The sequence below is a fragment of the Antedon mediterranea genome, chromosome 10 (assembly GCF_964355755.1).
Source record: "Antedon mediterranea chromosome 10, ecAntMedi1.1, whole genome shotgun sequence".
Lineage (NCBI taxonomy): Eukaryota > Metazoa > Echinodermata > Crinoidea > Comatulida > Antedonidae > Antedon > Antedon mediterranea.
The window spans coordinates 812,249-825,262 of NC_092679.1; the positions used below are offsets into that span (position 1 = coordinate 812,249).

Sequence of the window (13,014 nt, forward strand, 5' to 3'; positions counted from 1 at the left end):
ACACAAGGATGCAGGTAATTGTACAGCCAGCTTAAACATCATTCTCATCTTGCCATTCTAAATCAAAACCTAAAATCCACTTAATTATTTTACATAAGTTTCACCTTTATTTCTTTTGCACAAATGGAGTTTAACCCTTGAACCCTTGTGAATCACATGACTTGTAACCAATGGCAACCTGTATCTGTGTTTCACTGATGGGTATTGGCATAATATTCAAGGGTTTAAACTCTTTCATCAGGCTTCTGCTCAGGCCATGGTTAATATAGAATCCATTATTTTATTAGTGATACCTGTAGCTGACTCTCTACATACCTATTTGACCATTTTGTTCATTATTTTTGGGTTTCTTAAGCTATTCTTTCCACACAGGTGTTTCACATCCCATCTACTGTCCATAATCACTTTCTATTTTGTTCTCCTAAAAAAAGAACTCTGAACTCCAGAATGTTGAAGCACATTTTTTTTCGTAATTTTCAGTTGGCTGAGCGGGTTAACATGCATTTTCTCAGCTTGATGGAAGCCTTGTTGGAATGCCATTCATCAGCATTGCCAAAGGTAATTTTTTTTTAAATCTAATTTTATATTTTTCCAATATTTTAAAAACATAAATTTAGTGCATATTTTATTAAAATTTCCCTGCTTTCTTTCTTGTTTTAGTTGCTACCAATGTGGAGCCCAATTCTTTTTAGCTATCATTCAAAGGTAAGATTATTGTTGTATTTATTTGTAAATATCAACCTATCGTTAGTATTGTGCACACATTCAGAAATGTTTGAGCTGGTACAGTATAACCTAGCTGTATAGTGACATCATGCGTCACAAAAACAAGAGAGATTGCTATTATGTTGGTGTTACCGAGGCAATCTAACAACAGGATTCTGAGCTCGGTGATCAAAGGGTTTATCTGTGGCTGCGACATGATCAGGTCCACACCCCTTAACAGACACTGCACGCCGCAGAGTATAGAATAAGTACATAGTACAGTGATGTTGGTATTTGTTGCAGCTAGACCTGAGATCAAAGGACTGTTACGAGTAAGCTAAGTATGCTGTTGTTGGATTGCCTTGGTCTTACACCATCGTTTTACTTATATCTTACATATATCATTTTCCTCTAATCCATCTTTCTTTCATCTTTGGATATCTTTTACTTTTCTACATCTTTAAACTAATCTTCTCACTAATATATTATTACATTCATGTACTTAGCTGCCAGGAAGTACTCAAGTGCGTCTACAGACCATCTTAAATAACCCGCCCCCGTCACTAACCAAAGGAGAGGTGAATAACTTTAACTGTAACATCCGTATCTCCTGGCTGAAAGGCTTGCAGTTCAAGATGGGACAGATAGAGGTGCAATGGTCCAATGCATCACAGTACCTAGCAGTCTAAAGCCCTTTTCACACCTAAAAAATGATGGGGCTCTCGCCTCCCTGAGCCACACCAATGATATAATAGGTACGGAGAAAACCTAAAAACAGGACTAAAAAAAGAGGTGAAAAGCTGTAAATTCAATGAAGTCAAATATTATTGTTACATTTTAATCGTATCAAAGATGTTTAATAACATAATTAAATGCTATACTGCATAAAATAAAATAATCTGTGGTTTAAATTTTTGTCTTTGTAAAGTAAGAGAAATATTTTGATGTCTAGAATAATAGAATTTAAATTATTATATTATTTAGTGTCACTGAACTTAAAGTTTGAAACAGTAATATTATAGATATTTATGCCATAGCTTGTGCAATACCTTCTCTAAAATCAAGTTAGTAGTTTAGATGTGTGGTTTAAATTTCCTATGCTAAATCAATATTATTAAGTAAATTAAAATAGGATAGAATAAGTTTGTTTTGTATTTATTTTCTGTTAATTTATGCGTAAATAAAGCTTCATCAAGTAACATGTCTCCTTGGGCTTAATTACAGATACATGATTTTAAGTGGGTCCTTGTTGTTTATGGAAGTAATAAGACATATACAATGTAACTCCTCATTTGGGACACCTCTATTCTGGGGGGGGGGGGGGACACTTCTGAAACCCAAATGCAATTAATACTTGCTTTATATGCAGCATACATTTATTGCTGTTTACTCATCTTTAATATTTTTGTGTAAACTGTAAAAACAAAGTCATTTAGCTCATGTAAAAATGACTAATGTTATGTGTTCTAGTTAACTAGGTTACTATGCTATTAAAACCCTTAATGAACCAAACACTATTAGGCAGATCATGTCAGAATTAAACCAGATTATAGCATCAATACCACATTAACGTGATTAAGGCCAGAGGAGTGGTATTACATTGACGTGATTGAGGCGAGAGAAGGAGTTTTACATTGACGTGATTGAGGCCAGAGAAGAGGTATACATTGAAACAATTGAGGCCAGTGAAGGAGTATTACATTGACGAGATTGAGGCGAGAGAAGGGGTATTACATTGACGTGATTGAGGCGAGAGAAGGAGTATTATATTGACGTGATTGAGGCCAGAGAAGGGGTATTACATTGAAACAATTGAGGCCAGAGAAGGGGTATTACATTGACGTGATTGAGGCCAAAAGAGTGGTATTACATTTACGTGATTGAGGCGAGAGAAGGAGTATTACATTAACGTGATTGAGGCCAGAGAAGGAGTATTACATTGACGTGATTGAGGCCAGAGAAGGGGTATTACATTGAAACAATTGAGGCCAGAGAAGGGGTATTACATTGAAACAATTGAGGCCAAAAGAGTGGTATTACATTGACGTGATTGAGGCGAGAGAAGAGGTATACATTGAAACAATTGAGGCCAGTGAAGGAGTATTACATTGACGAGATTGAGGCGAGAGAAGGGGTATTACATTGACGTGATTGAGGCGAGAGAAGGAGTATTACATTGACGTGATTGAGGCCAGAGAAGGGGTATTACATTGAAACAATTGAGGCCAGAGAAGGGGTATTACATTGACGTGATTGAGGCCAAAAGAGTGGTATTACATTTACGTGATTGAGGCGAGAGAAGGAGTATTACATTAACGTGATTGAGGCCAGAGAAGGAGTATTACATTGACGTGATTGAGGCCAGAGAAGGGGTATTACATTGAAACAATTGAGGCCAGAGAAGGGGTATTACATTGACGTGATTGAGGCCAAAAGAGTGGTATTACATTGACGTGATTGAGGCGAAAGTAGGAGTATTACATTGACGTGATTGAGGTCAAAGAAGGGGTATTACATTGTCACAATTGAGGCAAGAGGAGTGGTATTGCATTGACGTGATTGAGGCAAGAGAATGAGTATTACATTGACGTGATTGAGGCCAGAGAAGGGTATTACATTGAAACAACTGAGGCCAGTCACATATTGAACTTAACAAGCACTTAAAATAAATGAAACATAACCAAAAATTACTTCAATTATTTTTTATTTCTAAAATGTACTCAAAACAAACATTCAAAACTGAAATAAAAGAGAATTACCCAAATTATGAGTTGTAAAAAAAACACACCAGCTATTGCAACACTTATAATTTTTAAAATTAATAACACAATTTAATTGTAATTCAACATGTATGTCCACAATTAATTTGTTTCAGTTAATTTTATCTAATTCTATAACTTAAACATCAAATTTAGTCATGTCATGTCATGTCATGTCATGTGGTAGTTTTGGATATGTAACCTATATTGTATTATTGATTATTAATACGTATATTCAAAATGTGTATTTGTAGAACCGTTTTGCTTTGTTTCCAAGGGTGGTGTTTGGGTCCAAATAGGTGGTGTTTGGGTCCAAATAGATGCCTTTTTGTCTTTAACACACAAAGTGTCCTCTTAACAGTGTATTATTCAAGAACTTTTACTTTTAATAATTAAAGGGACAAATCAAATAAACTTGTCAAGAATTTGGATGCCTCAAAGAAGACTAATACATAGGTGGATCTAAATCCAAAAGATAGAACATGAGGTTCAGTTCAGCTTTTCATCTTTAGGCCCCCATCCTCCCTCTCTTTTATTTTTATTTTTTCAACTTCTCACTAACACTGTTAGTGAAGGATCGGGACCAACCTCTAAAAACGGTCCAGTTCCAATTGCACAGTGGCTGTGTGTGACAGTGGCTGTGTTTGTGTGGACTAGTACACCGGGGTATCCCCCTACTCGTCTCGAAAGATATACTAGGTTTTTTAAAGTGCACATGACCTACGGTTTACAGTCCTTATCCGACAAGACTCGTTCTACCACCAGAACCATGGAGCGAGTGAGCTTATCGAACCCTTGCCGATGTTATGGCTACATAATTCTGGTTCCACTGTGTTAACAGCTTGGCCACTCACTCACTCACTCTTTCTTTTAAAATCTAGAATCTGCCACTGCATTATCTAAAATGGCTCCTAATTTGATATGCAACTGGTTAATGAATATGCTTATTTGTAGCAGGGTTCTATTTCTATTACACTTACATATTCAAAAGTGTTAATCTATTTATTTATACAATGCACTTAATATTCATTGCAATTATGCTGGCTATGCTAGTTAATACAACCATAATAAAACTCAATTGTCGGTGTAGCTATGGATAAAACAATGTATTGCATTTGTTTGGTGGTATTTTTTATACTTAGCTGATATGTAACATAAAACATTTTAACTGTTACATGGTCACTGTGAAATTCTTAAACTAATTTGGGAAGAAAACTGTTTAGGAGTAGTCTTTAAAATCTCTTTAAAACGACCTAAATGAATGGCTATCTATTATGGAGAGAATGGAATGACTTGCTACTATATTCAAGTAACTGATAAATTAAATTCAATACTCTAATAATATTTATATTTATGTATTAATAATATACAGTGTTGATTTTTTTTTCATTATAAATTTTTGTATAAATCACATAACTGTCCCTGATAATTAAAACAATATTAACAAATAAAATATATCTAATAATATATAAACAAACTATCTTATTCAAAGCAGGAGTTGTGTATCGGTTTTGTTTTTAAAATACAATTTAAAAATAAATATATTTTAAAGATAGCAGGAAGTATGTATGTAAGTACATACTTACACATTTCTATTTTAAACCACCTCTTTATGTAATTCAGAAAATCACAAATGAAGCATTTTTTATTTTATTTTTCTGTATATTGTGATAATTCATATCTCACTCTGAATCACATAAATCTCTATAAAATTGATAAAACATGTAACTCATTTAAAATAATTATCAACCAATCAATATATATATATATATATTTCATTAGAAATATTAATAAAAATAAAATTGATAAAATCTCAATAAAATATTATCACTTCAATAAAATAATCGTTCTTCAACTTGGTATTTTAAAATGTTTAGCTTGTTTATACGTAGGAAAGACGGCAGTATCTATCTTATCTTCTACTTTATACGAGGGATAAAGACCAGGCTTTGAACCAGCTAAATCTCTATTGGTCCCTTTTGAATAGCCGTCCCAATGGTTGCCAGCGACCGCTATTAAATCACCAGGTTTAAGATGGGTTTCCGCACTGTTTCGTGGATCGTGCGGGTATATCGCACGCTGGCGGTGCTCATTTTGACCGCCAAAATAGTATATATCGTCTAAAGACCTGAAATAGGATGAGGCGTCTGGATGCAACGTCTGCATTATTTCATAAGCTACCCTACAAACCTGCCAAAATAAAAACAAATCTTTGTAGGCTTAAACAAATTTAAAATTCATCAATTATAATAATATATAGGTATGATCTTTAGTTAATATTTAGAAATACAGTACGTTGCAAATACCTTCTTTGGGCTTAGAGGTTTAGGTGCTACATAAATACAGGACATTATTATTATCCCTATTCTGGGAAACCCCTATTAAGGGACACTTTGTTGAGTCTCTAAGGTGTCCTCTTAATACACTACTATATATTTTAATAATATAGAAATGTATCTATCTGTGTATTATGTATGTTTGTGTGTATAACAGAGAGATAATAGAGAGGTAATAGAGAGATAATAGAGAGATAATAGAGAGATAATAGAGAGATAATAGAGAGATAATAGAGAGATAATAGAGAGATAATAGAGAGATAATAGAGAGATAATTTCAACAAGGAAAAGGCAGTACCAATGCCTTCCTGTTCATTTGAGGAAATCATCTTATATCTTAATTCTACTACCACCACTCATGTATCAAAATTAATGGCTCGATAAGAGGGAGGTTTCAGTATGCAATGACCTATGACCTAGTTACATCATTGTGCGCATTACAATGTGGTTCCTCGCTTGAACTTTGACACAGTTTAAGTAAATTCTAGGTTCAGCCAATGACATAACAGTCGTAGGTTATCGCAAATCAAACTCCCAATCACATTGTTCAGAAAAACTCACCTGTGATGAAAATGTACAAACTAAAAAGTCTGAATTTGCTAAGAAATGAATATCTAAAATAACTCCACGTAAAGAATTGTCAGTGTATCTTTGATTGATACTCGCTGATTTTGATATATCATTGTCACTTATAAAGTGATAATCTGGATATCTAACAAATAAAGAGAAAATAAAAAATAGTTTTTTTAGTCAGCTTTAAATTAAAAATTACATTATTTATAATAACATTATGTAAATACAATGTGCTAAATTGGAGGCTTTTTATTTTGAGGTTTTAATTTGAAGCATCCACTTTTTTTTAATTAATTATTTTCTTTCACTTTATTGTTAACATACTAATTTGCATATTGCATGTGTTCCTTGTGTTCAGCATTCCTTTGTGTTTGTGCAGTTCAGTAGAGCCATAGCAGTACAGCCACACAGGCCACACACAGTGCAGCAATGTAGTGTTACAATACTGTACTAGCAGGTTATATGTTTTTACAAATCTTAAACTTAAGGTGAGTTTCAGTTTTATTTGTCTTTTTAAACCTTATTGATATTGATACTTAAGTCTTTAAAACCTAGGCCCTGGTGATGATGTTGTTAATGGCACAATGGTTACTTAGTGCTAGGCCTACAGCCAGCCACACATGCCATAAGTCTGGGTGAGACCAACAGCTCTGTCTCCACTATCAAACTATGTAATGTACCCATACAGTATATGGACATGATGATGTCATATTACTACCACACTTTGTTTGATAGTGCAGACAGAGCTTTAGTTAGTTGGTGTATACTGTCTTACTTTGTATTGGTCCTAAACCACTGTAACCTTTTAAAGCAAGCTTACTTTTTTCTAGTTTCTTCTAATAAGTTAGGATCATCTGTCGCAAGGTATACATTTTTCTTATCTACTTTCTGTCTTCTTTTAATCAATTCATAATACTCTTCAACATGCTTCATATATTCTGATATGTCGTGGAAGGCTGCTTCGGTACCGACTTTATCGGTTCTTCTTACGTGAACTCTGTAAATACAAACAAAACTAGATTTTAAATATCTGCATTTCGACATGCAATGTTTACCAGACACACATTAACATAGCCTTAATATATTTGTATCATTTTTCAAATGCTCATTGTTTATTGGCAACAAGATAACAACAAAATTGTAAAAATTAATAGATTCAAAATGTATTCTTACCCTACTATAGGATGTTGGAAGCTATGTTTTATCTCCATATCATTTATCTGTTTCTGTAATAAATCATTTGGTCTTAGTATGTACTTTAAGACCTGTCCAACCCACCATACTATGGGATGTCCATGTAGATGTATTAAGTCTTTAGCTAAGTCTTCTGGAACTGCTAGTGGTAGGAAGTTAGGCCTTGGGTGAAGACCGTCTACTATAGGTAAATCAACTACTTGAATGTTTTCCATTGATTCCGGGCCTGTGCAAAATTTAAAAAAGAAAGAAATAGTAAAAGTATAAATACCTATTACCACAATGGTTAAGAAAAGTGAAAGTTATTTAAAGTTTATAATATTATAATAAACTAATCTAAACTGCTTCTTCAATGACATTATTTTTTAACAGAATTACTTACTATTAAAGTAAGCATCTCTAATATTCTTATAGTATTCAGTTTCTATTATATCTAGTAATTTAGCATCAGTCACGTACAACAAGACGCATGCATAAATACTTGTTACTTTTAAGTGAATAATGTTGCACTAAAAATTAAATACAAAAGAGATACAGTAATATGTCATAGATATTCAAAAGTGTTTTAAAAGAATTTTAAAAAACCATTAAAAAACAGACAATGTGTGACTGATCATACATAAATTCTATGTGTTCTGATTGGTTGAATCTTCTCTAGCTTTAATCAGTTACATTTGTAAAGATCCATCCAATCACAGCACAAAGATTTTGCAGACAATCAAAAGTAGTATCTGGAAGTGTGATGGCTAAACATTGGACACATTTTTTTTTTAAATCCATTATTTGAAGGAAATAACTTAAATTTAAAATGTGAAGTAAACACATTGCAAAACTAAAAGCATAAAGGCAACTACCAGTAGGTCAGTTAGTCAATTACTGCCAAACTGGGAACATAAGGTAGGCTTTTTTATAAAGCTAGGCCTATGTAAGCTAGGGTCTAGTCCCCATAGGCTAGCTTGTCCTAATTAATGCAGGGCCTAGGCCTAGTTGAAGGGGCCATATGTTTACATTGTTTCATGATTGTTTGCCACACAAATGTATAATGATTATGCCTGATTTACATTGAATTAAACATATTTTGTCAATCATAATCAATTATTTTATTGTTATACAGTACTAAGTAGGCCTAGCATAGGACAGGTAGTTAAAATATGAATAACATTAAGCCTAGCCTAGAATGATGCATATATTATGTATGTATATGAAAAATACAGTTGAATAGTAAACTGTTATCATTTATACAATTAAGTCCTGGCGGAATAACAAATTTGTGATAAAGCCTTTGTGATATTAAAATCCATATTTAAGCTCAATAATATATATTGATGTTTTTCAATGATGAATTCTAGAGTGTTTCTAATTGTGTTATATTGAGCGCATCATTTTCAGTATTCAGGTGAATATGTGTTTAAAGTATTATTGATTTCTTTACTAATGATCATACAACAAAGATACAATCGATGTCAGTATCATTTTACTTGCGCTAACAGTGGTACTATTTCCTGGTGGACAATGGGCACAGACAGCTGTCACTTTTAATTGTCAAATATCAGAGACATTCCGACAGCAGTTTGCACGTCAGACGAGAAAGAAGCACTTTTAACAATTCAATAGAAAGCAGAATGTATTTTTTTAATTGAGTTATCATAATTCCAAATATGTACTATTATGACCTTATATGGGTAAAACACTAAAATATATGGGATTTTATTAATGGCCACATTATGACCATATTTGGGCATAATCTCGATCTTGGATGATACTAACTTCAAATTACTGTCATAGACAAGAAACCTAAGGGCTACACTTTCTTAATAATTGTTAATTACAAAACAGATATGAGGAACAAAAGAATGAAGATATAGAAATCATTTAATCATATGCGTAGGCGAAACAGATACACAATAGATATGAGAAACCAATATATTATTATTATTATTATTGATATTGCTAAAGTACAGAAAGTGGTACCTTACATTATCCTTCTTAAACTAGACATATTTACTGTCATTTTATCATATTATTATTATGTGACACAATGTCATACATTCTTACATTTTTGTGGTTTATACATCAATGTATTAATTTAATCAAAACCATGTTTGATTTCTGTAGACAGTAGTCTGTTATGGGAAACCATATAGGCTTGTGGGGGTGTGGGTAATATATTCAACTCCCATTAAATGTCATTATGGCAGAACATTATTGTCATACAACATAAGGACAAAATCAATTCATACATGTGCAAAGTATACAAATTTGTACATGGCATTAAATACAAACCTATGTTTGTATTTTGTATTTTCCTAAATTTTGAGCTGCTTAAGTTCATAAAAACCAGTTGATTTATATTCGCATCATTTATGACCAAGTTTTCATAGCTCATCACAATAAAAATCTCCCTCTTGTAATTAAATTGTATATCTCCCTCTTGTAATTAAATTATAAAATAGTTTATCCATCCTGTAATTGGCAAGTTTGCGTATGAAATTGTCAGGTTATCATAGTTTGAATATATATATATACTTTATAAAAACACAACAGGCAAAGAACATTAATTCTAAACCTCCCTGTGATATGTATACAGCATTAAGAATGTTGAATTTTTCTGATTTATAAATCTAGGTTTCTGATCATTATCGATTATAAATCACGATTATGGCAAGATTCTGGAAGTAAGCTCCCATTGATCTATTTGCAATGAATTGAAGACTACACTATATACTGTGGCTTAATAAATCATTACTGACAATTGCGCTTTTAAAATGCAAATCGTAATTTTAACATCAAAGAAACACTGTTATCAGCTGCACTTTGACAGACTTGGCTTGTATTGGTTGAGAAATTCTTACTGACGACAATCAGTGTTTTATAATTTGAACATGAAAATGTCTGTTTTAATTCGGATTTCAGTAAGAATCTATACAATTATTTTATGCCCTAAATATTACAGACAATCGCTCATATTTTAAAAGTCTGATAAACCTAAATCTCTGTCTACACAATCAAACTAGTTTGACAAATAAAATGTGATATGCTCAAATATGGTAGTGATATTCCCAAATTTTGTTGTGATGACATCATCATGTCCATATATTGGCACATTTTTTGTCACATAAAGTTTGATAGTGTAGACAGAGCTTAAGGGCTTTGAAGTAAATACAAAGATAGTAATAGGGTTTTACTAAATGAGTAAAATTTATTTTTTTAATTTCATGCAAAACATACAGTATTGAGCAAAAATAAGGATGAACTAAAAATACTTACGGCCCCATCTGCCGGTTGTACTGCCCTTACGATCACGACACGTGTTGCTAAGAGGCATAAACCAACGCTCCCAACCTTCAGGCGAATAGCGCCACCCACGTGACTCTAGAATGAGTGTACGCTGTGTTCCGTAGGCCAGGATGAGGCAGTAGGCCACGTGATGGACTTGACAACCATACCCACATCCTTTGTTTAAGTTGCACACTAACTTTTTTGCATTTCCACAATCGATAGGATTCTACAATAGAAAACAAGCATGGTTTTATATTTTATATCCATTTGTGATAAAAAAGTGTGATGTGCCTAAATAGTAGTAGTGATACAGTATATGTGTACATCACTTTTTTTTTGTCACATAAATTATGATAGTGTGGACTTTAAGCCTTGTCTATACTATCAAACTTATGGGACAAAAAATGTGATGTGCCCATATATGGACATGATGATGTCATATCACTACCAACTTTTGGAATAACACTACCATATTTGGGCACATCACACTTTTGATAGTGTAGAGAGAGCTTTAGGATCACAGATATTATGCTTTAGGTGAAAAGTTCATCTATGGAATGTACTATCTGTGTAATATTCAGCACAAATAGCCTTTCAGAGTGTGTACCCTGAATTGACGTACCTGCAGATAATAGAATCTTTGCTGTACAGTGTCTGATAGAGCCTTAGCAGCTGATATCTTCCACTGTCCAGTATCATCCACAATACTTAGGTTATATAAATCTGTCATTATAGACCTGAAATAAAATCATACACAATTTTACTAATATTTCTTATTGTACTATAATTGTAAAGTTGGGTGGCAGATTGGTTAAAGCATGGAGGAATTCTTTTATGGTTAAAGCATGGCTCTGTATTGTACAGTATGAAATATGTACATCGTTGAGCTCCTCTTCAGCAATAATTCTGGTGGTGGTAGCCAAGCATCATAACCACCAAGCCACAACTCCACTGGTAGAAGTCTTCTCTAACAATGACAAATGGAGGTCAAAAAGGTGTTCAATTAATGATTAAGGTCACCCTAAAAATGTTGATTTAAGACCAGCCCACTCCATCTAACCCCTCACCCCCATTGATGTTCCATCATTTTAAATGGACCCCCATGTTTTTCTTGCATTCAATTGAAGCTTTAGCTTTAGAGTTTTGTTGCAGCTCAAGTAATACTTGAGCCACAACAAAACTCCATTCTTTCAACTAACCTTTGTTGATTGCCAGCATCTTCCAGTACAACATCTATCCTATCTTTTACTATTTTATCACTTGATTTTTCTTTCAGTTTCTGTAATTCTGAACGAACATAAAACCAAAACTCTGTGATTCCATTATCAACTTTTCTACGTAATTTCTCATGTTCTATTGTTGGCCCTGAATTACATTTGTCATTTGTCTCTTCCTGTGGCACTGAAAAAGTAAATTACATTCATTTGTTGTTTATCTTATTATACTGTCTATTGTTTAAGCTCTGTCTACATTATCAAACTTTATGAGACAAAACCATGTGATATGTGCCCATATATGGACATAGAGATGTCATATCACTGCCATATTTGGGCACACCACACTTTTTTGTCAAACTAGTTTGATAGTGTAGACAGTCAGTCTGGTCTTAAGCTCTGTCTACAATATCACACTTTTTGTGATATGTGATGTGCCCATATATGGACATGTCGTCATATCACCTCATACCATATTTGAGCATATCACACTTTTTTTGTCAAACTAGTTTGATAGAGCTCAACTTATACTACTTCCACATCGCCTAGAAAAACTATGGTGTGTGTAACTCCAGCGTTTTTCTAGATGATGTAAAAAGGGTATATTACATATAATATAGGTATATAATATTCAAGCTTCATACAGTTGTGTATATAAAAAAACATTAAACTGTCTGCACAGTTATTTTGATTACAAATATTGTTGAAAGAAATACATGCATTTAATAAGATTAGTTACAAATAACGTTGCTATTCCGTTGCCATGGAAATAACATAGTATCTGGTTTTTAAAATCATATAAGATGAACTGACAAAAAAAACTGCGTCAAACATTGTTTTGTCTGGTGTTTTTTTTTTTGCTACACCATTTTTTGAAGGTGAAGTAAAACTGTCATGTAGTTTGTTAATGCTACACTAGCGAAAATGTTCCCGGATGATATATTATTTTCATAA

The 13,014-nt window shown here is 33.1% G+C and overlaps 2 protein-coding genes across 3 annotated transcripts in view; one reads left to right on the forward strand and one right to left on the reverse strand.

Annotated features, from left to right (window-relative positions):
- Positions 1 to 3,431, forward strand: part of LOC140060990 (protein unc-79 homolog) — a 31,710-nt gene extending 28,279 nt beyond the window's left edge. For both annotated transcript variants that reach the window (XM_072107369.1, XM_072107368.1), the window contains 3 exons: positions 481 to 558; positions 661 to 705; positions 1,212 to 3,431. In XM_072107369.1, the coding sequence (XP_071963470.1) occupies positions 481 to 558; positions 661 to 705; positions 1,212 to 1,394 (306 nt within the window). In that variant the 3' untranslated portion in view covers positions 1,395 to 3,431. The remainder of the gene's footprint in view (positions 1 to 480; positions 559 to 660; positions 706 to 1,211) is intronic.
- A 1,522-nt stretch (positions 3,432 to 4,953) lies between these two features.
- LOC140060991 (alpha-(1,6)-fucosyltransferase-like) overlaps positions 4,954 to 13,014 on the reverse strand; it is a 35,960-nt gene continuing 27,899 nt past the window's right edge. Inside the window, exons 5-11 of the mRNA XM_072107370.1 lie at positions 12,046 to 12,247; positions 11,469 to 11,583; positions 10,835 to 11,072; positions 7,547 to 7,793; positions 7,194 to 7,370; positions 6,362 to 6,512; positions 4,954 to 5,654 (exon numbers count right to left, since the gene is read on the reverse strand). Coding sequence (XP_071963471.1) covers positions 5,316 to 5,654; positions 6,362 to 6,512; positions 7,194 to 7,370; positions 7,547 to 7,793; positions 10,835 to 11,072; positions 11,469 to 11,583; positions 12,046 to 12,247 — 1,469 coding nt within the window. The 3' untranslated portion in view covers positions 4,954 to 5,315. The remainder of the gene's footprint in view (positions 5,655 to 6,361; positions 6,513 to 7,193; positions 7,371 to 7,546; positions 7,794 to 10,834; positions 11,073 to 11,468; positions 11,584 to 12,045; positions 12,248 to 13,014) is intronic.